General features: G+C 46.4%; 2 protein-coding genes and 1 non-coding gene across 3 annotated transcripts in view; all 3 read left to right on the top strand.

The window, feature by feature from the left end:
- CWF19L1 (CWF19 like cell cycle control factor 1) overlaps positions 1-2,098 on the top strand; it is a 12,597-nt gene extending 10,499 nt beyond the window's left edge. The window contains exons 12-14 of the mRNA XM_034065542.1: positions 320-439; positions 1,677-1,774; positions 1,851-2,098. Coding sequence (XP_033921433.1) covers positions 320-439; positions 1,677-1,774; positions 1,851-1,995 — 363 coding nt within the window. The 3' untranslated portion in view covers positions 1,996-2,098. The remainder of the gene's footprint in view (positions 1-319; positions 440-1,676; positions 1,775-1,850) is intronic.
- LOC115947624 (small nucleolar RNA SNORA12) lies at positions 19-160 on the top strand. The gene has a single exon (XR_004081511.2). It is a non-coding gene; the product is annotated as a small nucleolar RNA SNORA12 (small nucleolar RNA).
- CHUK (component of inhibitor of nuclear factor kappa B kinase complex) lies at positions 2,083-24,483 on the top strand. Its single transcript, XM_005141331.4, has 21 exons — positions 2,083-2,259; positions 2,339-2,433; positions 4,152-4,266; positions 6,530-6,599; positions 8,082-8,170; positions 8,850-8,939; positions 9,498-9,622; positions 10,806-10,913; positions 12,644-12,779; positions 13,386-13,580; positions 14,058-14,160; positions 14,718-14,841; positions 15,965-16,116; positions 17,215-17,276; positions 17,522-17,631; positions 18,522-18,571; positions 19,277-19,373; positions 20,127-20,274; positions 20,704-20,840; positions 22,051-22,150; positions 23,991-24,483. The coding sequence occupies exons 1-21, from the start codon at positions 2,113-2,115 to the stop codon at positions 24,015-24,017; spliced, it is 2,280 nt and encodes a 759-aa protein (XP_005141388.2). The 5' UTR covers positions 2,083-2,112; the 3' UTR covers positions 24,018-24,483.
- The last annotated feature ends 49 nt before the right edge of the window (positions 24,484-24,532 follow it).

Raw genomic sequence — 24,532 nt, 5'->3', positions numbered from 1 at the left:
GTCAATCATGCAGGGGGCTGTTGTGGTGGTTTCTGTATTTGGCAGCTCTGTAACTGTGTCAGAGCGGCCTTAAACTACCACAGAGATCAGAAAGGAGAAGGCTGTGCTGAGAACTTCTGCAAGCTTTCAGTTTTCAGCTGCTTGTTCAGCTCCTACAGCAAACACCTCATAAGTTTAAGCCTGTACAGACAGGTTTCCCTGTCTTGTTTGATGACGCTGAGCAGTACTGAGGAGCAAAGCTCCAGTGATGGATTGATTGCTTTCAGCAGGTGCTTTGCTTTGCTTTGCCTTCCTTGATGGAAATGTTGTCCTTCTCCAGGTGATTCCTGTCCCATTGGACCGCTGTACTGCCGAAGACATTAAAGAGTCTTTCATTGCACAGGCACAGAAACAAAAGATTGAATTATTAGAAATCCCAGAGCACTCAGATATCACGCAAGTATGAGACAACATTTCACCTGTTACTTTCCCTTTGCCCTGTCTGGTTCCTCTGAGAGCACTGTGTGTGTGGCAGGGTTAAGCTGTTGGAGGCAACCTGATATGGAGATGTGTCAGATGTGTTCTGCTCCGGGGACCTTCCTGTGAACAGCAGATGTGTTCCCAACCTGGATATTTGTCCAGCTGTGTGTAGGGCTTGTGAATTCATAGAATCCCACACTGGGTTGGGTTGGAAGGGACCTTAAAGCTCCTCCAGCTCCAACCCCTGCCACAGGCAGGGACACCTTCCACTGGAGCAGCTGCTCCAAGCCCCTGTGTCCAACCTGGCCTTGAGCACTGCCAGGGATGGGGCAGCCACAGCTTCTCTGGGCACCCTGTGCCAGCGCCTCAGCACCCTCACAGGGAACAGCTTCTGCCTCAGAGCTCAGCTCAGTCTCCCCTGTTCTGGCAGGTTCAAGCCATTCCCCTTGGCCTGTCCCTACATCCCTTGTCCCAAGCCCCTCTCCAGCTTTCCTGCAGCCCCTTTAGGCACTGGAGCTGCTCTCAGGTCTCCCCTTCTCTTGTCCAGGCTGCCCCAGCCCACCTCTCTCAGCCTGTCACCATAGGACACCAAACACCAACCCTCTTTTAGTGCCACTGCACACCAGGTGCTTTTTAGGTTCCTTTGGGTAAGAATTTGAAACAAACGTTCCTCTTACATCAGAAAACTGAGTCAGTAGTGACATTTGGGTTGTTTTTCTTTGTGCTAAGTGATCCCAGGGAGACCTGGTGTGCAGCAGCAGACAGAGATGACATGTGTGCACAGAGGTCTGTGTGTCATTACAGCCATCGATACCGGTGTTGGTAGCTTTGGGGCTGGTTTCTCAACTGGGAAATACGAGTGCAGCTGTGGCTGCCCCATCCCTGGCAGTGCTCAAGGCCAGGTTGGACACAGGGGCTTGGAGCAGCTGCTCCAGTGGAAGGGGTCCCTGCCTGTGGCAGGGGTTGGAGCTGGATGAGCTTTAAGGTCCCTTCCAACCCAACCCAGGCTGGGATCCTATGACCGTGTGTGTGCATCATTGCAGCAGAGTGAGTGACCCGTTCCTCTGTCATCCCATTGGGAGCTGCGGTTTGATGTCCCACGTGGATGTTGGTGTCTGTGGCCTGGTTCCATCCACCCCGTTTCCCCCCTGAAGGCATGGGGGACAGGACACCCCCGCTGTCCAGCACCGGCTCCCCTGCCCCTCCTCTCCCCTCAGGTGGCCCGCTCGGGGACGCCCTACTTCTACGTGGAGCTGGACACCGGCGAGAAGCTGTTCCACCGGATCCGCGGCCCCTTCCCTCTGCACTTCGGCCGGTCGGTGCCTCTCCCCCTTCCCCTCCCGTCCCCTCCGGTCCCGGTACCGGCGGTACTGACCGGGCTGTGCTTGCAGGGCGGTGCTGGCGAGCGAGGCGGTGCTTGCAGTACCGCACCGTGCCGACTGGCGGCGCTGCGAGGCGGAGCGGGCGGAGGAGGCTGCGCATGCGCGCGCCTTCCGCCGCGACTTCCAGCCCTTCGACTTCGCCCTCCGGGCCTGACGGCGGCGCTGGGACCGGGCGGCGGAAGACGCGCTCCCATTGGCTGGCGAGCGGTCGCGCGCGCGGTGACGTGTCAATAAAAGGCGGCGTTGCCGGTGGCGCAGAGCGGCTGAGGCGATGGAGCGGGGCGGAACCGGCGGTGCGGAGCGGGCCCCGGCTGGGGCCGCGCTGAGGGGGCAGGCGGCCGGCGCCTGCGGGCCGTGGGAGATGCGGGACCGCCTGGGCACCGGCGGCTTCGGTAACGTCTGTCTGTACCAGCACCAGGTGGGGCGGAGCGGGGCAGGGCGGTGCGGCTGGAAGGGCTGGGCCCCGCCGCGGCGGCTGACGGCGCTGTGTCCCGCAGGACTCGGGCGCTCGGGTGGCCATCAAGTCCTGCCGGCTGGAGCTCAGCGTCAAGAACAAGGACCGCTGGTGCCATGAGATCGATATCATGAAGAAGTGAGTGCGGGAGGCCCGGCCGAGGGGCCTGGGGCAGCGGGGCGAGGGGCTGCTGGGAGCCCAGCGGTGCCGCGCTGGTTTACTGAGGTGACGGGGAGAGAGCTGGGTTTGTCCAGCCTGGGCAAGAGAAGGCTCCTGAAGGGGAGAGCTGAGAGCAGCTCCAGTGCCTAAAGGGGCTGCAGGAAACCTGGAGAGGGGCTTGGGACAAGGGCCTGTAGGGACAGGCCAAGGGGAATGGCTTGAACCTGCCAGAACAGGGGAGACTGAGCTGAGCTCTGAGGCAGAAGCTGTTCCCTGTGAGGGTGCTGAGGCGCTGGCACAGGGTGCCCAGAGAAGCTGTGGCTGGTGGAAGATGTCCTTCATGGCAGGGGCTGGAGCTGGGTGAACTTCAAGGCCCCTTCAGCCCAAACTACTCTGTGATTTATTCTATGGCCAAGCACTTCTGCCCAGGTGCCCTAGCTCATGCCAGCACCATTCAAACTTCATGTGCTCTTGTGCTGCCCGGGCTGTTTGTCCATCCTTAATTCCTCCATAGTCACGCCATGTGATGCCGTTGAGTTGATGCAGTGACATATGAAAACCCACATGTACCCACATTGGGCAGCATGTGTTTTTGATCTGTCATCCGGGGATCTAGAAACTCCTTTTTCCTGTGATGCTCCTGCATGTACAGAGTGATGTGTCCCAAAGCTTTCTCATGAGAAACCATCCTGTGCTGCCCTCAGCCCTCTCTCTGATGTGTCATTCTGAAAACCTAAGCCAGCGCTGGCCACATGTATCCTCATGGATGTGAGTGGTACCTCTGGCCATTATGGTTTCATACAGTTGTGCCTTCATTCTGAGCATCCCTCTTTGCCTTTGAAGAGTGATCTTTGAGTGTGAATTCTCTTAGTGGTGATAGCAGGGACACTGCTCAGGTTTGTTCTGAGTTGTCCTTACCAAGGCCTGCAGTGTCCCTGCTGCATAGAGCTTTACTGAGTTACTACTCTGATGCTTTGCTGTGCAGCAGTGTTGGTAGAAACCAAGCAGACAGCCTGAGTTGGTAAGTCAGTTCTTGGGGATTACTGTTCTTGTTAGTGTTTTCATGATAGTTGTTTTGTGAATACAAGCACTGAGTCATGCAGTTACAACTGCTCCTGTGGTGGTGTCCAGAGGCTCAGGCTTTGGAAGGTGGACACGGAAGTAATTTGTTTTCTCTTCCTTCTGGATGTATCTTTTATTCCCAAGATAACATATATTACAGGAGACTTAGGAAACAGCTGTTTGAATTAAGTTTCAGAAATGAACCCTGCCCTGTGTATGTGGGTTTCACCTGCATGGTTCTACCTCCCTGGTATGGTTACACAAGTGTAAATGGATTCCTATGAAACCCTTGGGCCAGGGGAAAGTTGTCCCCACATGCACAGAGACACGTATGAAACAACTCTGCCAGGAATGTGCAGGAATCCAGAACTTGAGCCCCAGTCCTCATTGTCAAAGTCCTGTACCTTGATGTTGAGACATCATTTCTGCTCATCACTGGTTGGTGTATTCCCAGGGCATGGATTTGATGCTTTTGGATACTGGTAGGTACCAGTTGAAGAGTGTGCTTCTCAACGGGGGTACATTTGGGGGGCAGAAATTCTACCTGACACCTAAACCACAGTTGTTTAACAATCTGTTTTCTCACTCTTCCAAAAGAGGAGTCAGAGTTTTCATCCATCTTTCCATGTGCTTAGGTTGAGCCATCCCAATGTAGTTAGAGCCTGTGAAGTTCCTGAGGAGATGAACTTTCTGGTTAATGATGTTCCTCTCCTGGCAATGGAATATTGTTCAGGGGGTGACCTCCGTAAGGTAATGTCTGCTTTGCTTTGCAATATGTACTGAAATTAATGGTGTTGATGCTCTTCCTGTAACTGGGGTTATCTGAAACCATCTGTATTCTGTGGGGCTTTTCTTTTTAGGCCCAGGTGTGGGGAAGTAAATGTGAAGTGGTTTTGAAACCAGAGGACACAGAGCAATCCAAGGGCAGATGCTTTTATCCTGAAGCAGTGTGTCATTTCATGGAACTGCTTTAGCATTAATACCAATTCCTGTAGCCTGGATACTTGCACCCAGTTGTTTGGTCTTACTGCAGTGTGTCTCTGTTTTGGAGTCTGATCTGGTTTTGATTGATGTGTATGCAGTACTGTGTTGATCTCAGCACAGGGAAGGATCCTTTTAGTGCTGGACTGGGGCCTCCAGGGCTTCAGAGACTCTCCTGCTGACTGGGAACTGCCAGTCTGCAAGGCAGCAACATGGAAGACTAAAGGAACCTTATGGTAGTCCCCCAGGCAGCAGCTGCATGGCCCAGTAGAGTTTATGGTCCTTTTCCATTGCAGCTGGATTCAGGGAGCAGCTGTTTGTATAGGAGTGAAGAAGCAAATCCCTGTTGATTGAGTTTGCTCAGAAATCTCCCAGTTTTTCTGTTGTTTCTGTTACTGGTGTTAAATAGCACTGGCAGAAACCGAGCAGATGCTGGATGCAATAACTGCATCCCTTATTTAAAGGAAAAAAAGAAACCAAACTAAGCATCATGTTCTTTTTATTTCTCATCCTGCTCTTTATATCTCTTACACTTGCTTGACACCATTTTTGTTTTGTGCAGCTATTAAATTCTCATTGCACATCTACAGTCTTCCACAAAGCCTGGAAAAGCATCTGCTGCTGTCTATGGACCATGCACATGTATATGCTTGTTCCCTTTCAGGGTAGTGCTATGGGCTCTGAGCTTGATTGCTGTCTTTGGCCCTTTTCTTCTTTCTTGTTCAGCACATCTACCCAGAACTTAGGGAGTGAGATGCTGAAGTTTGGCTTCTCTCCCATTGAGGTTTGAGTACCGGTTGTGCCTGCAGTGTGGGAGGCAGGCAAAACCATGAGGATTGTATCATGTGAGGGGTGTCTGCAGTGCAGAAGTGTACCTCGGTCATCTCTGAAAGCCTTTAGAGTAGTAAAAATCAGATCACATGTTAAATTACTTAGGGTGTATGTGGGAAATCGCTGAAGCTACTTATTTACAGGTCATGAAGGCAGTGGTTAGGATGGGGTTCCTATAGGGCTTCTACCATACCTTACACTAGAGGAGGAAAATTCAGGGCAAGGAAGAAGAGAGATGAAGCAGCACTTCAGAGTGGAGGCAGGGTTGAGAGTTCAGGTGCTGGTCCATGCTGTGGACACTCCAGTGACGCACAGGCTAATGGACTGCTTTTTAGTTTGGGATTAACTAGGTGGCAACCTAGAAGCCTGGTGTTACTGTGCCTTGGACCCTGCAGGGCTCAGGCAGCTTTATGGGCATGGGACTGACAATGGGTGACTGCAGAGGTGGCTGTACAGTGTTTGTCACCCTCTTGCAGTGGGGTCTGATACCTGGCTGACTTTTCTATAAGAGGGTATGAGTTGGGTGCAGTCCACTGAGGACTCTAACAGAGTCCATGGCCAGCTTGTTCAGATTGAAGCAGCAATTGCTTTGGGCCAGCTGGGCTTTTTGGGAGCTGTAGATGACTGCAGTGGTCTTCTCTCCTGTGGTCTACACTCAGCTGAGGAGTTGTTAGTTTCCCTTCTCATCCTTTTCTCAGTGACCTGTGTTTGAATGCCAAGGACTTAGATGCATATCTGTCCCTTTTGCTATTTGTCACTCAGTTTCTTTTCCTCACTGGAGAGTTGCTCTTCCAGGCAGCAGTCCTGCTTCAGGCATTTGGTGTGTTCCTAAATCTGTCAAGCCAAACTTCAGCAGATGAGGAATGAGCAGATTCCAGGAGCTTCAGCATCCCTGTTCGTAGCTGTATCACCCTGCTTGCATCACTTGCCCATTTGCTTTCTGATGGCTTTCAGCCTTTTGTGGTGTTAATCTCATAGCCCAAATCTTTTCAGCCCCATCTCTGCAATGAATTTTTGCTTTGTCTTGAGTTATTTTCTTTCCCTCCTTGTGCTTTTATTTCTCAGTGCTGATTACTGCATTCAACTCGAGTTAGATTTGAGCTGTGCTGTTGCCTGTGTGTGTCAGCAGGGGATGGAAAATGGTGTTCTTGACTGTTAACTGTTAACAATGTGGCTCTAAACATCTTTTTCTTTACTGCAGCTGCTAAACAAACCAGATAACTGCTGTGGACTTAAGGAAAGTCAGATCCTTTCTCTGCTTAGTGACATTGGTATGTAGCCTAATGCCCTTCTTTCTTGTGTTCTGGGTTTTAAAATAAACCAGTGAAGTTTGGGCCATGATGGCCCACTTCATCCTGATGGGAGGAGGTGTTTGAACTGGTCATGGTGTGTGTTGGTTATTTCTCTTACAATAATCCCTTACTGAATTTTCAGTCACAGCTGGTGAGAAATCAGCTTTACATGGCATGCACTTGGAATAGCCTTTGCATAGGAAAACTTGGAATACCCCATGATGGAGATAAGAAAATGTAATATTGGCCTTGGGCCTTTCATGGGACCTTTGTTTTCCACTTTCACGACTCCAAGATTGAAAATTCATTAAACAAAACCCCTCAGACACTGAAAGTCATTTTTTGCTGCTTTGTGGCTGTGTCTTCTGGGAGATGTGATAATCTTTTATCAGGTGGCCAGTGCTGTTCTTTGGGCAGACCTGTGGTGACTTTTCCCCTTCCCACAGGCAGGATTTCTCTCATTTCTTTTCTGTTAGATGCTCCACAGTCCCTCCAGGCAGCTCAAGTGTGGACTCTTGAGACAGAGTCTTACTCTGTGTTTTCTTGGGCACGTGCTCCCCTTCCCTTCCCTGCTACTCCTGTACCCAAGCAAGGAGCAAGTTCTGGAAACCAGCCTGGCTAAAACTCCATTATCTTATTCTTAGTTTCTGGCTGGATCTCTCCAGATCAAGCTGATCACATGGTGCCCTAAATGCGTATGCTGCCATGGACATTGTGGCTGGGAAAGGAGAGTCTGAGAGCATACATTCCTCCTAGGGGCAGGCCCCACGTGGATTGCCTTAAAGCCATCATGGAAGTTCATTTTGTAGCAGTGGGAGTGACAGAACTGGTCAGAGAAGTGCTCCTTTGAGCACAAGAGTGCTCTTCCAGCAGAGGGGAAGCCTTGAACCCACAAGGTCAGTGTTGCTAATACTGACCAGTAAAGAAGGGGAAGTTTGCTGCCAAATAGTGGCTTGTATAACTTCTAGTATTTTTAGGTCAAAAAGAAACTCCCCTCATTTCATTTGCTTAGTTGATATCAGTACTTTCTTTCCTCAGCATCTTGCATAACATGGTTCCATGTATAAATAGGGCTTTGTGTTGTGTTAATTCACCAGGCTCTTAGGCTAGAGGACATACAGAGCTGTTTGAGGCTGCCTGCCCATTTTGAAGACCTGCTTTGCTTATATGCTTGCTGTGTTTCATTGTGTGACTCTACAGTTGAAGAATTCAGCTGCCTTCTCTGATGTGGCCTGTAGTTACACTGTGAGGTCTGAACTGTGCAGCAGCCTCCCTTTCTGCAGAGCACGTATATGGACCTCGTTTGGTCCTAGTGTAAAAGTGACTGTTCTTTTAAGTCAATAGTTCTTAATGGTGCTTTAAAATGTATTGTTGTCAACCTGAAGTCAAGGATATTTTGGTCAGATGTGGCTTTAATCAATGTGAGTTTATCTTTTACTAAATCAAACCTTTGTCTTTCAGGGTCTGGTATCCAGTATTTGCATGAAAACAGAATTATACACAGAGATCTAAAGCCTGAAAATATCGTTCTTCAGGATGAAGGTGGGAAGGTGAGTCAGGTGCCTCTGTCACTGGTGTTCCCACTGTCGTTTCTGGAAGTTGCCAGCAGCTTTGTCTTCCCTGAGAGAGATAAGAGAGAACATGTCATTTGTGGCACTGAACTGAACTGAAAACTGCATTTACTACAAGTTTACATTGTGATGAAGCCAACAACTTTGCTTATTCTTAAACCCTTGTCATTGAAAACAAGTAACTTTTGTTTTCATTCAAGAACCCTGCCTCCAGCTGAATATGAATGAGGTGAGGTGATAGTGTATCCCTGTGTTTGTGGCTTTGAGGGCAGCATGGGAAATCCAGCAGCTTCAGGGAGTCAGCCTCATTGGTTTCCTAGTGAAAATGTGTTTCTCTGTTGTTACTCTTTAAACAAATATATTTCAATTCCCAGATCAAAACCTAAATACTCTGTTTGGCCAAGCTATAACTGATAAGCTGCTTTAAATAAAGTCAAGTCTGTACTGAGATAGGTAGCCAAGCCGAGCATATGTGATGGAACAGCAAGCCTTAACATTGTGTCACATGTGAAGCTTCACCATGGATCTCCTTCAGAATTTCCATTCTGGCTTTCTTCCTGTGTATATGGATGTCACTGCACAGATCTGGGGTTGTTTAGTGGGTTGGTTTTCATTCTCCATATTTGCTCTTCTCATGAACTATTTGAACTGTCTACAGATTGTTCACAAAATAATAGACCTGGGGTATGCAAAGGATCTGGATCAAGGAAGTTTATGCACTTCATTTGTTGGAACGTTGCAATATTTGGTAAGACGTGTTTTTCATGCTTATGAGTGATGTGGTACTGCCACATGTATAGAACCAGAGTGTGTATCAGAAGGAACCTGCTGAAGCCTCCTATAGACTGTCACCAGCACTATGGCCCAGCCAGGCCCTGAAACCCCCCAAACCTGAGGCTGTATGCCTTCTTGTCCCAAGGGTGTTTGCTCTCCTGAGGAAGAAGTGTTTCCTCATGTTCAGCCTGAACTTTCCAAGGTGGTCATTAGTTGCTATTTCCCCTCATTGTATCTCGTGTTGCTTCCAAGATGAGTTTGGCCCTTCCATCCCTTTGTGTGCCATAGCTGGGGGCTGCTCTAAGCCTGCCCCACCTTCAGCTTCCCCACAGCCAGACCCAACAAGCCCAGTGCCTCCCATCTCCTCGTGGGTTCGATCCACCAGGCAACCTAAGCAGGGACTGCAGTATGGTCCTTGTGCCACTCTGGAACCAAGGGCCATGCCCAGACACAGCAATGTCTCCAGAAATGCAAGAAAATAGATGACCTGAAATATACCACTTTCAAAATGTCTTTTTATGATCCTTTTTAGGCTCCAGAACTCTTTGAAAAGAAATCCTACTCCGTTACTGTTGATTACTGGAGCTTTGGAACGATGGTGTTTGAATGTATTGCAGGATTTAGACCTTTCTTGCACAATCTGCAGCCATTTACCTGGTAAGGCACTTACTCTGCAAGAGGTGATGCCAAGATGCTCCTGTGTGTGGTGAAGTGACAGTGTGAACAAGAGGGATAAATTCATTGTGAGGTGCTGAGGCTGGTGGTCTGCTTTAGTAGTGTCAAAGACGGTTTGAATGGCTATTTGTACATCCTGTGGTGTGTGCTTATTACATTGTGTGCTAGCCTCTGGTCACCCTCATTCCTTCACAAGTGAATTTTGAATCCAAAGTAAAATTGTAAGCTGGTCTGTATTGGTGCCAGGAAAACATAATGGGAAGGAGGGAGGGAGGATACAGTGTGTAAGCTTGGCTTTTAAAAGGGTGATTCTGCAGCAGGAGAAACCTGAAACTAGGTTTTCCCTTAGCATTGAAATAATAACAACAGGGGAAAAGTAAATAAAGGTTTTATGCAAGTGTTGGCTTGAAAAATTCTGTGTTATCAAAACAGCTTTAACTAATATCATGCATTGGTTCTCCTTTTAACTGCTAAATCTTGGGATTTTATTACTTTAATAACGCAATATCTGTTGCATTTTTCCAACATCAAACACTTGAGTTCATGTAAGTAGCACAGAATGAATGAGGTTAGAAACAGAACTTTCCTAGCCACAAAACAAGGAAGAGAACAATGCAGGCCACATGCCTGTAGCTTCCATTCCAGTTGGAGCTGACTGCAGCAGAGCTCCAGATGCAGTTGAGCTCTCAGCAAGGCTCAGACTAGTGCTGTAGTGAGCTAGGGTGGGGAAACTGAGGCAGAGTTGCTGGTGTTGCTTTCCCTAGTGCATCGCTTGCTGTATTTCTGACACTTGTTAGCTGCTTCACTGAGGTTTGGGGTAAGGGTTTGCCACGGGACTCTTCCAAATCTTGGCTGTCTGGAGACTAATTCAGTTTGCAGGTCTGCTCTGTGGTTAATGAACCTGTTGACCCTCTTGTTTGATGCTGTCCAGATCTCCTTGCATGAGGAGCACAAATGTTTCCAGAGGAAGAATTAATGGCAAGGGCTTCCCTCTTCCCCTCAGAGATGTTCTGGGTGGATTGGTTTTAAATGTTGTCTTTGCCCTGAAAGAAGAGTTTGTTTTCTAAAGCTACAAGGCAGGGGTACTTTTTGGTGCTGCTATATTCAATAGGACCTTTAGAAAGGTCACGTTGTCAGTGTATCCATCAAGGATTTCATTTTCTAGGCATGAAAAAATCAAGAAGAAGGATCCAAAGCACATCTTTGCTTCTGAAGACATGAACGGGGAGGTTCGCTTTAGTACCCATTTACCACAGCCTCACAGCCTCTGTGGGTAAGTGTGTCCTCATGGCCACAGGGGATAATTTTTGGCTTGTCTTTTACACTGAGGGCTACTTCTCCTTTCTACTCCAATCTCTTGGTGAGCTATCATTTGTTGTTAAGCAATAACCTGTAACCATATGATTCTCTTCTGATACCTGGCTCTCCAGTGGCACTTCACCGTGTGGCAGTTTATGGGATGAGGACAATTCACCTTGCAGTGTAAACTTGGTGACTGCTTTCCATCTAGTATCACAAGGCCACTGAGTAACATCTAGCTGATAACTTGATGGCATTGAGTCTCATAAACCAAGTACTTGAGTCAACTGCTGCATGGAAGCAGAAGTTTCTAGTACTTGTGTTGGGAAGACTGGCTGCAAGGCCAGCAAAGACCACAAAGATGGTCAGAGCCTGTTAGTGCCTATGGGGCCCCAAACTCAAGAGGGATGTGGAGTTGTTTGGATGAATCCAGAGGAGGCCATGGAGATGCTGCGAGGGTGCCCAGAGAAGCTGTGGCTGCCCTATCCCTGGCAGTGCTCAAGGCCAGGCTGGACACGGGCTTGGAGTACCCTGCTCCAGTGGAAGGGGTCCCTGCCCGTGGCAGGGGTTGGAACTGGGTGAGCTTTAATGTCCCTTTCCAATGTAAGCCATTCCATGATGTAGGGAGGGGCCCATGAAGCTGGACTGCTTCAGTCTGGAAAAGAGAAGGCAAAGGGGAATCTGATTTTGCCTGCTATGTACTGGGGCATTACGGAGAAAATGGTTTTGGTCTCTTCTCAGAGGGGCAAAGCAAAAGGACCAAAGGCAACAGCACAAGTTATAAGAATGCAAACAAAATTTGGGCACAGAAGAGGTTTCCCTCTGCCAATGATGCATCTGTGGGATATGGCCCAAGCAGTGGGGATTCTTCATTTATGGGAACTGCCCAGACTTGCTTGGGCACAGTCCTGAGCAGCCTGCTGTAGCTATGACATTGGCCCTGCTCTGGGCTAGGGCTCAGACCAAAGACCTCCAGGAAGGCCTTCAACCTGAATTGATCTATGCCAAGGCAGAAGTCAGGCTCTGCTCACTTGTCAGTTATTTAGTATCTGTGTCTTTAAATGTGCCCAGCATTGCAGTGCAACTCAGTGGCACTGGCAGATGTCTTGGAGGAGTATTGGAGAATAGAATGATAAAAGGGAGCTTTGCACCAGTTCTGTGGGCTAGTCCATAATGCACTATGGGCTGTCTTCAAAGATATTCTTGATAGTTAACTTCTTGTGTGGATAGACGGAGGAAAACCTTCCAGGCAGCATGGGGATGGCTGTTCTGCAGACAAGGCTCTGAAAACTACTCTGTTTTATTTGTATCACCGTTTTTGGACAAAAAAGAACCAAAACCTAATTCTCCCCTTTAGCCATTTGACACAACTGATGTGTCAAGATACTTTTAGTTCAGTGAATGAGAGTCACAAGTGTCATGAAAGGTACATTGTGCTCCTGCTGAGGTCACTGGGACTGTTACTCCAGTGGGATATGAGGGTGCTCACACTGTATGTGCTCTCCTCCCCTTCCAGGCTTCCCCTCCAGATGAGCCGCTGCAGTGAACTCGTTGGACTCTACACATGTTCACATATGTTCTGCACATATGTTGTGCATATATGGTCTCTAACCTAAGAGTTGTAACCTTATTGCTGTCGTGAGACCCTAGTTTCCTAAGTGGACTGAATGTTACAGACTCTGTCTTACATCTCTTCTGGTTTAGTTTAATTGTAGGACCGATGGAAAATTGGTTGCAACTGATGCTGAATTGGGATCCACAACAGAGGGGTGGAAGTTTAGATCCTGAGTCTGGTCGTCCAAAGTGTTTCCTAATAATGGATTACATACTGAATTTGAAGGTGAGTGAGGGATGCTACTGAATTTAAAGGCCTCCTGAAAGCACCTCAGAGGACAGTTCAGTGGAGGAAAACTATAATCCCAGTATCATCCAGCTGCAGGATCATGAGCAATGTTTTTCTTGGTATCAGGAAGTGAGTGTATGTGCAGCCTGTCTAGTACCTGTCTCAAGGTGAAATACCACTAGAAATATTAATCTCCAGCTCTATACTTGGAGTGGAAGAATGACCCAGTTACTGCCTGTCACCTCAGAAAGCACTTGCCAAGTTGAATTAATGGTTAAATATTTGCTAATACTAGTTTTCCTGAACTCCACTACTGATGCTGTGACCTCCAAATAGTATAACAGAGATTATATTCTCCTAACTCTTCCCCTTCAAGAGCGGAGCTTTTCTAAGTCAGTCTAGTTTCTCTGACATTAACAGTTAGGTGTGGGCTTTGAGTTTTCTTATGTGGGGCTTTACTCCTCATCTTGGTTCTTGTAGTCATTAAAAGTCAACTGATGCTTTCAGTCTAACACATTAATTGCTACGTGCGCCCTCCTAGGCCTTTGTGTCCTTCCTTTTTGATAGGCAGTGACTTGTAATCAACTTGTACTCTTTTTACAGATAGTGCACATCCTAAACATGACCTCTGCCAAGATCATTTCATTTCTCTTGCATCCCGAGGAAAGCTTTCATTCCCTTCAGATTCGGATTGAGTTTGAAACTGGAATAAGCACTGGAAATCAGGAACTGCTGTTAGAGACAGGGATTTGCCTGGACCCTCGGAAACCTGCTTCCCAGTGTGTGATCGATGGCGTAGTAAGAATTGTTCTGTTTGTTTAATGTCACATTCTCAGGGAATTTAAAATCTTGGGGAAGGTAAATCATCCTCATCTTTTCTCACTGGAGACTGTTTGCTCTGTAAGTGTAGTAATGTAAGGTCTGGAATTGTTTCCTTTATTGGGTGATGTAAGATAACCAGTGACAGATTCCTATGGTATATAGTCCTGTATCTACTCTAAAAATTCTCTATATATTCTGTATCTCGGCTAAATAACTCCTATTTATAGTCTAAATATTATAGCATAATTATTCCTATAGTTATGTTTAAATGTTTAAATACAGTAATTTGTTAGCAAAGGCTTTTCTCTGGGTCTTTTAAGATCCATTATTTTAAGGCACATGATCTTCTGAGTATCTACCCAGAATAATTAGTTCATGATGTAACTAGGACCCTCTGGGTTAGTAGGAGCTGTGTTTGGAAATGCCTTATGTTCTCTTTTCTTCTCCTGCCAGAGAGGCTGGGATAGCTACATGGTGTATTTGTTTGACAAAAGCAAAACTGTCTATGATGGACCCTTTGCTTCTCGGAGTCTGTCTGACTGTGTAAATTACATTGGTAAGTATGCTGGCCAACAGCTGGGAACTAAAAATGTTGCTTCTTGTGCAATAGGAAAGTAGATTTGCTGTAGAAATCTGTGTGTTATCTTGAAGGGCATGATCTAATACAAAGAGGACCATTTAAGAACCATGAACAGCCTAACAGTTTTTATTCTACAGAGCTGTATCTCCCCATTTGCTACATCTAGCAGTTCAGAGAATTTGTTGCTCACCCTTTGGGAGCTCTTCTATAGAGCTGCTTAGAATTCACATAAGGTTTTTGCCCTTGTATACAATTCCATGCACTGAACTAGCAGTATGTTTGCTAGTGCCAGTAGACCAGCATGCTTGAAGAGATCAGTGCTCCTGCAGCTGTGAGTTCAAACACAGGTAGTTGCCTGGCTGGCAGGAGGCTGTCAAATAACTGGAAAGGCTGTAACGTGTAAGGCTTGCACACACTTCACAGGTCTTGCGTGGCTTAATCCCTTAGGTTAGGCACTTGAAGCACTGGGAATGTTACAAGCACTGAAGTACTTCTCTGGAGTTGTCCTTTCATTGTGTTTTTCTTGCATTCAGTACAGGACAGTAAGATCCAATTACCAGTTTCTCAGCTGCGCAAGGTATGGGCCGAAGCAGTTCACTACGTGATTGGGCTGAAGGAAGATTATAGCAGGCTCTTCCAGGGCCAGAGAGCTGCCATGTAAGTTGTTATTCCTCATCCAGTAGATCCCTTATTATGCCAGTGCAGAGACTCTTTGCGTGGAAATGTACCTCACAGGATGTTTTAGTTACCCAGAGTTTTACAGCCCTTCGCTATTCTATACTTTTAAGTCATAAAACATATTTTGGAGAGCTTATTCCACTCCAGTAATTGCATTGCATAGTGCCTGACATGCATAACTGAATATAGTCACAGCCTCACAGAATGGCTGAGGTTGGCAGGGACCTCTGGAGGTCATCCCAATCCAGCCCCCCTGCTGAAGCAGGGTCACCTACAGCTGGTTGCCCAGGACCAGGCTCTTAAATATCTCCAAGGATGGAAACTCCACCACCTCTCTGGGCAACCTGTGCCAGTGCTCAGTCACCCTCGCAGTAAAAAAGTTTCCTGATGTTAATAGGGAATTTAGTGTATCAGTCTTTTGCCCGTTGCCTTTGGTCTTGTCACTGGGCACCACTGACAGGAGCCTGGCTCTGTTCTGTATGTACCCTCACCATAGGTATTTATACATTTTGATCCCTGCTCAGTTTTCTTTGCTCCAGGCTGAACAGTCCCAGCTCCCTCAGGCTTTTCTCATGGGAGATGTGTTCCAGTCCCTTTATAACATTCACTGGCCTTCCTCCAGTATGCTGGTGTCTCTGGAGAGCCCAGAACTGGACCTAGGTAGGCCCCACCAGTGCTGAAATAGAAGGCAAGGATCAGCTCTCTGAGCCTGCTGACAACACTCCTCCTAATGCAGCCCTCAGTGGTTGTTTCACAAGTGACAGAACGAGTGAAACTTGAGTTTTGTCCTGTAATTGAATCACAGAATGGACAGTGTCGTTTATCTCAAGTGATGAAAAAGGTGCCAGCATTCATGAGGGGCAGCATGCAACAGGACCCTCTAAATGCTAAGAAACACTTTACACTGCAAGAGCTATTCAACTGAGCTTGACACAAGTGGTAGGAGAAGAGGAAGGACCTTCTCTTGCTTGCCAAAGGTCTGCAGTGCCTGAGAGTCCCTGTTCCAAGGATCTTCCAAAAGGTTTTGCTGCCTGTGTCTTCAGGTAATATAAGTCCAGATATGCTTTTCAAACTAATGTGCTCTTCTTGTTTCCTTTGTTAGGCTCAGTCTGCTTCGGTACAATGCTAACCTGATCAAAATGAAAAACAATATGGTGTCAGCATCCCAGCAACTGAAAGCCAAACTGGAATTCTTTCATCAAAGCATTCGCCTTGACCTGGAGAGATACAGTGACCAGATGGCTTATGGCATCTGTACGTGTTGTGGAATGCTTGTTTGAGTGTCTTGTCTGATGCTGTAAAGGCTCAGACTGGCTATGAAGATAGATAAGAACTGACTTAAAAGACAATGCAGGAATTGCCATTGTGTTCCTTAGTATCTTTATGGGTCTGTTTTAGCTGGGGCAGATACCGGAGAAGGGTTTGGCAGAAGCAAAGGCAGGAGGATAAAAACCACATTGTTTATGGAGACCTTCAGTGACAGTGAAACCAGTGGTCAGCTGTTGCCTACTGAGAACACCAAGCTAAGAAAATGGGAGTATTAATAGTAGTGGTGATGTAAATGTTTGCTATTTATTCATTCAGAGTCTGACTCATTTGGAGTTGTCACTGGGCATAAAGTGGAGGGCAGAGTTGCTGCACTGGGTGTACAGTGGAACGGCCACTGACCACCCATGGCAGAACAAATGGGCATGGCAACCATAGGAACCCTGTTTTGAGCAATGCTGGAAGAGTCATCTTGAGGTAGCGTGAGTCAGGGTGAGAGATGAGGTGAAAAAGCACCAGCTACGGTTTTAATGTCAGAGACATCTGGATCTTCCAAATACATTTCAAAGGAGAGTAGTAAGATTTACGCAGAGCTTGTATATATGGCTAAGAACTGAAACTTGAGTTAAAAATTATGCCTGGGGTGAAGGCTGATGATGGAAAATGGAAAGATACTGTGAACTGGTGTTTAATCAGAAGTGGCAGTTGTTTAGCCTAATAGTGGAATTTAAAGACTCATTTTAGGCTGGGGTTTACAAACAGTGAAATTTGAGCAAGCTGCTCTAGTGGAGGGTGCTCCTGCGCATGGCAGGGGTTGGAACTGGATGAGCTTTAAGGACTCTTCCAACCCAAACCAGTCTGAGATTCTGCAATTCTATGAATCCTATAATAAGGCTTATATGTGAGTTAAGGTCGAGCCTTGAGTTGTTAAGCTGCAGCTTTGCTCTCTATGATTTCTGGGTCATGACTCCTACTTGAAGTGCCATGCTCTTTGTGTTCAAATTAAATCAATGTATGTAAAGTTCAGGTTATGCATTATTTTTGTGTCTATATCTTTTTGTAAATTAACAAGTCTTTTCTCTTAAGCTTCAGAGAAGATGCTCAAAGCCTGGAAGGAGATGGAAGAGAAGGCCTCTCAGTGTGCACAGGTAGGGGACATTAAAGAAGCTTCATTATCTTTCTGTGAAGGAGGTCATGACAGGAACTTAGTGTCATATGTGCCACTGCTCTGTCCCTTCAGTCTTTCATATCCTGCCTGCGGTGGGAGTGTAAATATCATTGCCCATGCATTAAAAAAGATGCATTAAAAAATTCAGGGTGATTGAATCAAGTGATTTGAACAAAACCAATGCAAATGTCTCTAGTCTCAGTTGTCCCTAAATTTTGCCATTAGGCTGAAGATATTGGCTATCTGGACGAGCAGATCATGGCTCTGCACACAGAGATTGTAGAACTTCAGAAGAGTCCATATGCGAGGCGCCAAGGAGAGGTCATGGAGAGCTTGTAAGTCCTTTGCTTTGTGCTTTCACTGCCCATAGATGGATTTGGTGTATTTTGGTGTCAGAGGCTTTTTTTCTCTGGAACCACCAGAGACTGATGGTTCCATCACTGCTTTTGGAGCCCACTCTGCCAGTGCAAAGTAGTTTGCAATCAGTTTTAAGATCATTTTACTGGCAAAAGGGAAGATCTCACAACTTGCAGCTGTACACTGCTCCTTCCTCTGGAGGTTCTAACACCACTTGGCAGCACTGTAAGACAGGATAGGACACTGCTCTATCCCAAAGCTAGCTGTGTAAGAAAGCTTGATGTGCAGTCACAGGAGTAAACTCATCTAATTTACCTAACTGACCCTGCAGCCACACAATGACTGGGCCTGGGGAGATATGGAAAACACAGCTGGGGATGACAGGACACCTCTCTGTCACTGATAATAAAGTTTCATCTTTGAAGAGGGTGGGCCTAAAATCTATATCATGGTCTCCACTGAAAAATGCAGAGGTTTTTCTTTGCGTTTGAGAAGAGTGACTTTTGTAGCATTGAGTGATAAAATTGAGGTTGTTGGGAAACCCTGTTAAATACATTCCGTGTGTTTTCCAAACAAGGATAATGAACAACTCAAGAATGCGTGAATATTTGCAAGCTTGACTTTATATATCTTTTTAAGTATTACAAGAGGAAAGAGCTAAGTGGTGTTTGGGCTGTTGTTGAGAGCCATAAATGGCAATTACAAAAGAGAGGGATTGAATAGCTGCTGAGATCAAACAGCCACTAAATCTGTTGTTACTGAGAGCTCTTCTGAACGACGTTCAGTAAGGTATAACTTCATTGCAAGGCTTTTTTCCTGAGTCACCTGCTTGTTGATACATATATGAATCCTTTCCTTCTTTTTCAAGGGAACAGAGAGCCATAGACCTGTACAAGCAATTAAAAACAAGACCTCCAGGTATGGAAAGAGATGGTTGAAAGACTGTTTTGCACTTACACCCCATGACTAATTTTATTGAACTAAAACCCAGAAAAAGCTGCTTAGGAGAAGACTAGAAACCAAACGACTGTATTAGTTTAAGAGATTTGAGGGCATATAGCTTATGATGATTTCTGCTTTGTGCAGAGCCTAGAGCTCTCACAAATTCTGTAGTCTTGTTCCTCAGCCATGGGTTTTTCATTTGGTTTTCAGTGTGGGAGCATCTGCCCTGAGCATGTTTCTGCCTTTTGCATTCTCCACCTTTTTTCCTGCCTGCAGTACTCCCTCAGATATGGGAAGAGCTGTTGTTTCTCTGTCATCACTCCAACCCAAGGGCAGTCTCTTTTCTCCCTCTCCTCTCTCTTATACTGGAGGGAGTCCTGTGTTTGGGGATTATTGTGTTCTTAACATAGTAACTGGTGAGCAGAAAGGTCTAGTTACGTGTGTATTTGTCAGTCCTCATTGAAGCCAGTATCTGAACAGCAAGAGTGGCTGGAATTGTGTGCATCACTGGGGAGAGACATTAAGGAAAAGCTGTGCCTAGTGGGAGACTGTGACAGACTTTAGGATATGTAAACGTTTCAGTGTGTGTTGGTTTGTTTGGCTGCACTCATTCAATCAGATCTTTCCTAGACTCCTTGTGGAAGAGCATTTTACTAACATGGTGATTGATGGTCCTTCCAGATCATGCCTACAGCGACAGCACAGACATGGTGAAGATCATTGTGCAGACAGTACAGAGCCAAGACCGAGTTCTCAAGGAGCTCTTCGGCCATCTCAGGTACTTTATTCAGCTAAGAACTCAAACAAATGCAACTTGGAAAGCAGGAAAGGAGAGGGAAAACCAAGGAGATTGATCTGCAGGTGTACGTTTTCCATTGCAATATTAAATGTGCTGATTTGTGTCTGTGTTGAATTGTAGCTAACTTGTATAACTAATAGGGAAGGGGAGGAAAATGCAATGCTTGTGCTGTTGGCATCCAAGAGTTCACTTTAAAATGAGACAAATCCTGCCAGTGTTTGGGTTGGGATTACAGTCTTAAAGGGAAAAAAACTTGTGTAACAGCTGAGAAGATACCACAGGGAGTTTTTCATTAATTCTTCAAGTAGCTCAGAAAAAATGCCATTATACAGATATCAGTAGTCAACAAAGCATCACTTAGGTGTGGCTTAGTAGGTTCCATAAAGAAAGTTGTTAGCTATGGTGTGGTCAGCCCATAGAGACCAATATAGGCCAGAGAAGATGGGTGAAGTCCCATGGTTGAGTTGCTGTGCTCCCCATTATCATCAGGATCAATTTTTGCATTTCAAATAAGAAGAGCTTATATTGTAGGTAGTGTTTTCTGCCTCCTTTTTTGAGTCTTGACTTGGAGAAGTCCAGAACTCCCTCCAGTCTTGCAGGTTTTGTACCTGCAGCTGTCACAGATGTGTTCTCACTGAATTCTCCTTCAATCCCAAGGTGAGGCTTTTGGTTTTGCCAGAACATATTGCCACACAAGCTGAAAAATAACTTTGTGTTTGCTTTCTATTACAGCAAGCTCTTGGGCTGTAAGCAGAAGATCATTGACTTGCTTCCAAAGATTGAAGTGGCTTTAAATAACATCAAGGAAGCTGACAACTCAGTGATGCAGATGCAGGGCAAAAGACAAAGGGAGATCTGGCATTTGCTGAAAATTGCTTGTGTAAGTAGCTTTTGGACTATTTATGCTGCAAACCAGGTGCTTTCCTGGTTAGCTTAAGTTGTTTTAGGACTACACAGGCTTTCCTTTCATTATAGTGACGGTGCAGCTGAAGCTGATTTCCACATGCTCACATGTAAGGTCAGCATAGGAAACCTCTATAGCTTTTCCCTGACAGGGTTACTGGGGCTGTGCAGGGCTTGCAGATTAGGACGTGGCACCACCTCCTCATTCTTCAGCGTAGAAGACATATCATGTACAACATTGCACAATGTCACATCGGTGACATTTGTACCAGAACTCTGAGGCTTGTACCAGCTGACTTGCCAGCCACAGACGTGCCCTAGTTTGTGTGTATATGTTACAGTGTATAGAAAATAAGCCTGACTAAGACCTCCCTGGTCCATCACACTGATGAACTTCTTTTTCCAGACTCAGAGCTCTTCTCGATCACTGGTAAGCTCCAGCCTGGAAGGGACAGCCTCAACAGCAGCAGCCCCATGGCTCCCACAGGGCTCCTCTGGGAATGTACTTCATCCTCTGTCCTCTTTAGCAACTCCTGAAGATGGGTAAGAGCTGTTGGGAAAGGAGGGCACTGCAGAGAGCTCAGTGTAGCCATTTTTATATGCATGCACTGAAATCCTGTCCTCTGCCACTGGAGCCTCCAGTGCTGTGGGGGCATGTCCTCACCACATCCCATGTGGGTTTGGGATGTGCTGGGCAGGGGAGGTTTTGGCATACCATACTGTCTCTGAAGGCAACAGTGTTCAGCTCCTGACTGGAGTTTAGAACTTACCTCTGGCCGTATCACAGCAAAAGGCAGCAATGAGGTTTGGAGCTGAAATGCAGTATCATTTCATGCCCAGGTTCTGGTGTAAATCCCAGATAAATCGTACCATATTAAGTGCTTCTTACAACTTCAGTGATTTTAAAAAGCCCTAATTCAAAGGGAAGACTTTAGCTGGGGTCAGTACAAAGCAATCCATCTGGTTCAATACCTGGGACTTTATTTACCCTTCCAGAAAGATGTGTCAGTAGCTCACTTGTGCTCTAAACCCAACAGGAATTAGGTTGAACTCTTTATTCAGAAACCTCTGCTCTCTGGTCCTGAGCAAGTTCCACGTACTGCTGTGAGCTAAAACACTGTGCTAGTCATTTGTATGTCATGTCATTCTGTCTTGGGGTTGGATTTGGTAATTGTGGCCCCTTTCTCTCAGCTGCTTACCTGGATTCTGCAGATACACACCTTCCAAGGTGTGAACTTGTGTGAACTGACTTATGCTGCAAGTCAGTTGTTTTTTCTGAAACCCTGAGCAAGCTTTCCCCTTCCTCTTTTCTGTCTACTGCTGTGGGGTGATCACCTTTAATAGATGCTTTCCTGAGCCTTTGGATCTTCTCAGAGCTCCTCCTCAAGCCATGACTTCACTATACAAGGCACTGTACAGAGTAATGAAATGTAAACCTTATGGAGAGTGGGCAGTGATTTCAGGCCACTTGTACTCAGCTCAGTTCCATGGTTTTGTTAAGACAGAGTTTGTGTGGTTTGTGCAGTTCCTCTGTAGGGAAGGAGAGCAAATCCCCACTTCCATGCCACCTCAAGGCATGTTTTTGTGCTCAAGATAGCACCTAGAGTTGCAGAGAGTTCCTGTAAATCAGGTTTTGGGATTGTTTGGGTTTTGTTCATTTGTTTGGGGTTTTTTAAATCCCCCATAGTGCAGAGCTTTCTGATATTGGTGTTCTTTTGTGTTTTAAACCTGTCATCTTATGCCTTCCCTGCAGGGAGAATTTTGTCCATGTCATAGAAGAGAATCTGAATTACCTTGAACTCTTTAGCAGTATTTTGCAGGAGGTGAGACAGGAGCAGAACAACAGTGTGATGGTAAGTGTTGATGTATCTGAGGACCTCATTTTTAAGTGCCACAGCAGGGTCCTCTGGGGCTGTGGAGAGCTCCTTAAACAGGGTAGTTTGTGATTATGTGAATTGCTGTGGCTGTCATCCCTTCTGGATTCCACTAACACTAGAAGGTGGCCCTGGGTGCTGGTATCAGTGATGTGCATGGTGGAGTGGGCTGCTCCGTGGGCTGGTCGAGCTTGCTCTGAATACTGGTTGCATTCTCAACTGGAGAGTCCTGGTTTGTGTCCTGCACTGCAGTGGGCAGGGTTCTCCCATTTCCAGAGCCCTTTCCTGATCATTAACTGAAGCTCTCCTCATGACAGAAGTGAGGCTTTAGGGAGTCTTAAGAAGGCTCTTTGCACAAATTGGTATTTGAAGTAGCAAGAAATAACAAAAGTAAATAGTGATCACCCAGAGGCTTTGTTGCCATCTGAAACTCTGTTCCTGAACTGCTAATTGAAGCCAGTAAGTTTATGCACAGAGGAATCTGGTTACCAGAACAATAAAGAACACCACAGAATATTGCTCTTTTAGAAGGGGCTCTCAGCTGATTTAGGAAGCTGTATCATATAAGCCACCTGTATGAATAGAGTGAGGTAAGGACAATTAGGCCTATAGAGAGACCTGTTTATGACAGAGAAAACTCCATACAGGTTCTGTAACAGGTTATCTAACAAATTTACTGCCCTTGTGTAAAGAAGTCAAAGATCCACTGCTGTGCTGTAACTTAGATTCTCAAGAAGCTTCTTAAAGCTTGAAGTTGAAGGTGTTTACCAGTTGTGACTACTGAAATAACAAGGAACAGAGTTTTGGGGAAATGAAGGTGGCTGATGAAATGGAGCTCTTATAATTCATAAACATTTTAATGTGCTAGTGTTTATGAATAATTATAAATGGTAGACTGAGAGTTTACTGGAGCTACTGAGTTATTTGGGATTGTGAAACGAAAGTGTGTTAGTAGGAGCTGCAAATGATGCTGTGATAACAAGGGGTTGAGCAATATGAGTGAGAAAATGAAATTAGCTACCAGTTAAGGCAAAGTAATTACATTAGTGTGGAAGACAGCCTTAATTATTCATACTCTGGTCTTACCCATTGGGTGATCGGTGCTTCATTTGTCTTTGTTCCATCCTGACAGGGTCGGTATCAGTTGTGGAACACACTATTCTCTCCTGTCTTGTCTCCTTGCTGTGGCTGGAGATGAGGGAGAAGCTCTTTGACTGGCTTCCGTTACTCATCCATGTCTCTGTCATCTCCCTTATACCACTGTGCAGCACCTGTCCCTGGCGTGTTTTAGCTGTGGAATCACACTCTGCAGATCAGCACCCATTTTTGTCATGTTTGGGTGTATCAGTTTTTTCTTGCATCAGGGGACAGAAGTTAGGCAGCAGGAAAGCGGCAGATAATGGGTTTTGTCCTCTTCATTTGGGGGAAAAGTAGGTTAAAATAGTAATTATATGAACTGCTTATCTATTCTTGCCTGCATTTGAGTTCAGTTTCTTTATGTCTGTGTTCTTGCCCTACCGGTGTGTCCCGTGGTGCATGGGGAACCCCAGTGATTGTAGGTTTTGTGCAGGCACAAAGTGATTCCCAAATGCAGTGCAGTCTGTGACATGCCTGAGCACTGCAATAGTGTGTGTGTGGAGGGGGCTTTGTGCTGGGGGGAGCAAGCTGAGTTGTGAAATGGTGCCTTTTGGGCTGTTAGATCAACGTGATCCCTTGGGAAGAGAGGTGCTGGATAGCGGGTATCCTTTGGTCACCACCTTGGATATACACATTCAGTACCAGTTTGCCTGCGTTTCAGTTGTTCCCTTGTTTCTTTCAGAGTTTCGATTGGAGCTGGCTCAAATAACCCAAGGAGCCGATGTGCTGCTGCCTGCAAAGTGCCTGCGTGCTGAGGGGTGGCTTGGCATTGATGTGACTGCCCCATCCACCACCGTGTGTTCTGTAACCCTTCCTGGAGTCGGTTCCAAAGCCGTGTGGTGCTCAGATCCAGCAATAACACCCAGGGTTTTCCATGCTGCTGCCTTGTTGGGTTCTCAACTCAACCACTGCCCCTTGGAGACACACCTGCAGTGCTGGCTGCCTTCCTCCGCCATGGGCAGGAGCGGGGACACCGGTGCTGGGGGCTTGTCCCACAGAGCTTATCCCTAGAGACAGAAGGAAGGGAGGAGAGGGAATGATGGCAGCTGCCTCAGGACCGGGATGCTGCTTTCCCTCTCCCCCCCGCGCTTCTCACGTGTGTAATATGAATGTATAGATTATATATATATTATATATATATTTTAAATAGAATTGATTGCAATAAACGCTGTGGCGAAGCTCTCGTTCGGGCCCTTAGGCCGCGTCCACCCCGTTGCCTAGCAA

The sequence above is a fragment of the Melopsittacus undulatus genome, chromosome 8 (genome assembly GCF_012275295.1).
Source record: "Melopsittacus undulatus isolate bMelUnd1 chromosome 8, bMelUnd1.mat.Z, whole genome shotgun sequence".
Lineage (NCBI taxonomy): Eukaryota > Metazoa > Chordata > Aves > Psittaciformes > Psittaculidae > Melopsittacus > Melopsittacus undulatus.
This window is presented reverse-complemented; position numbering and strand designations above follow the sequence as displayed.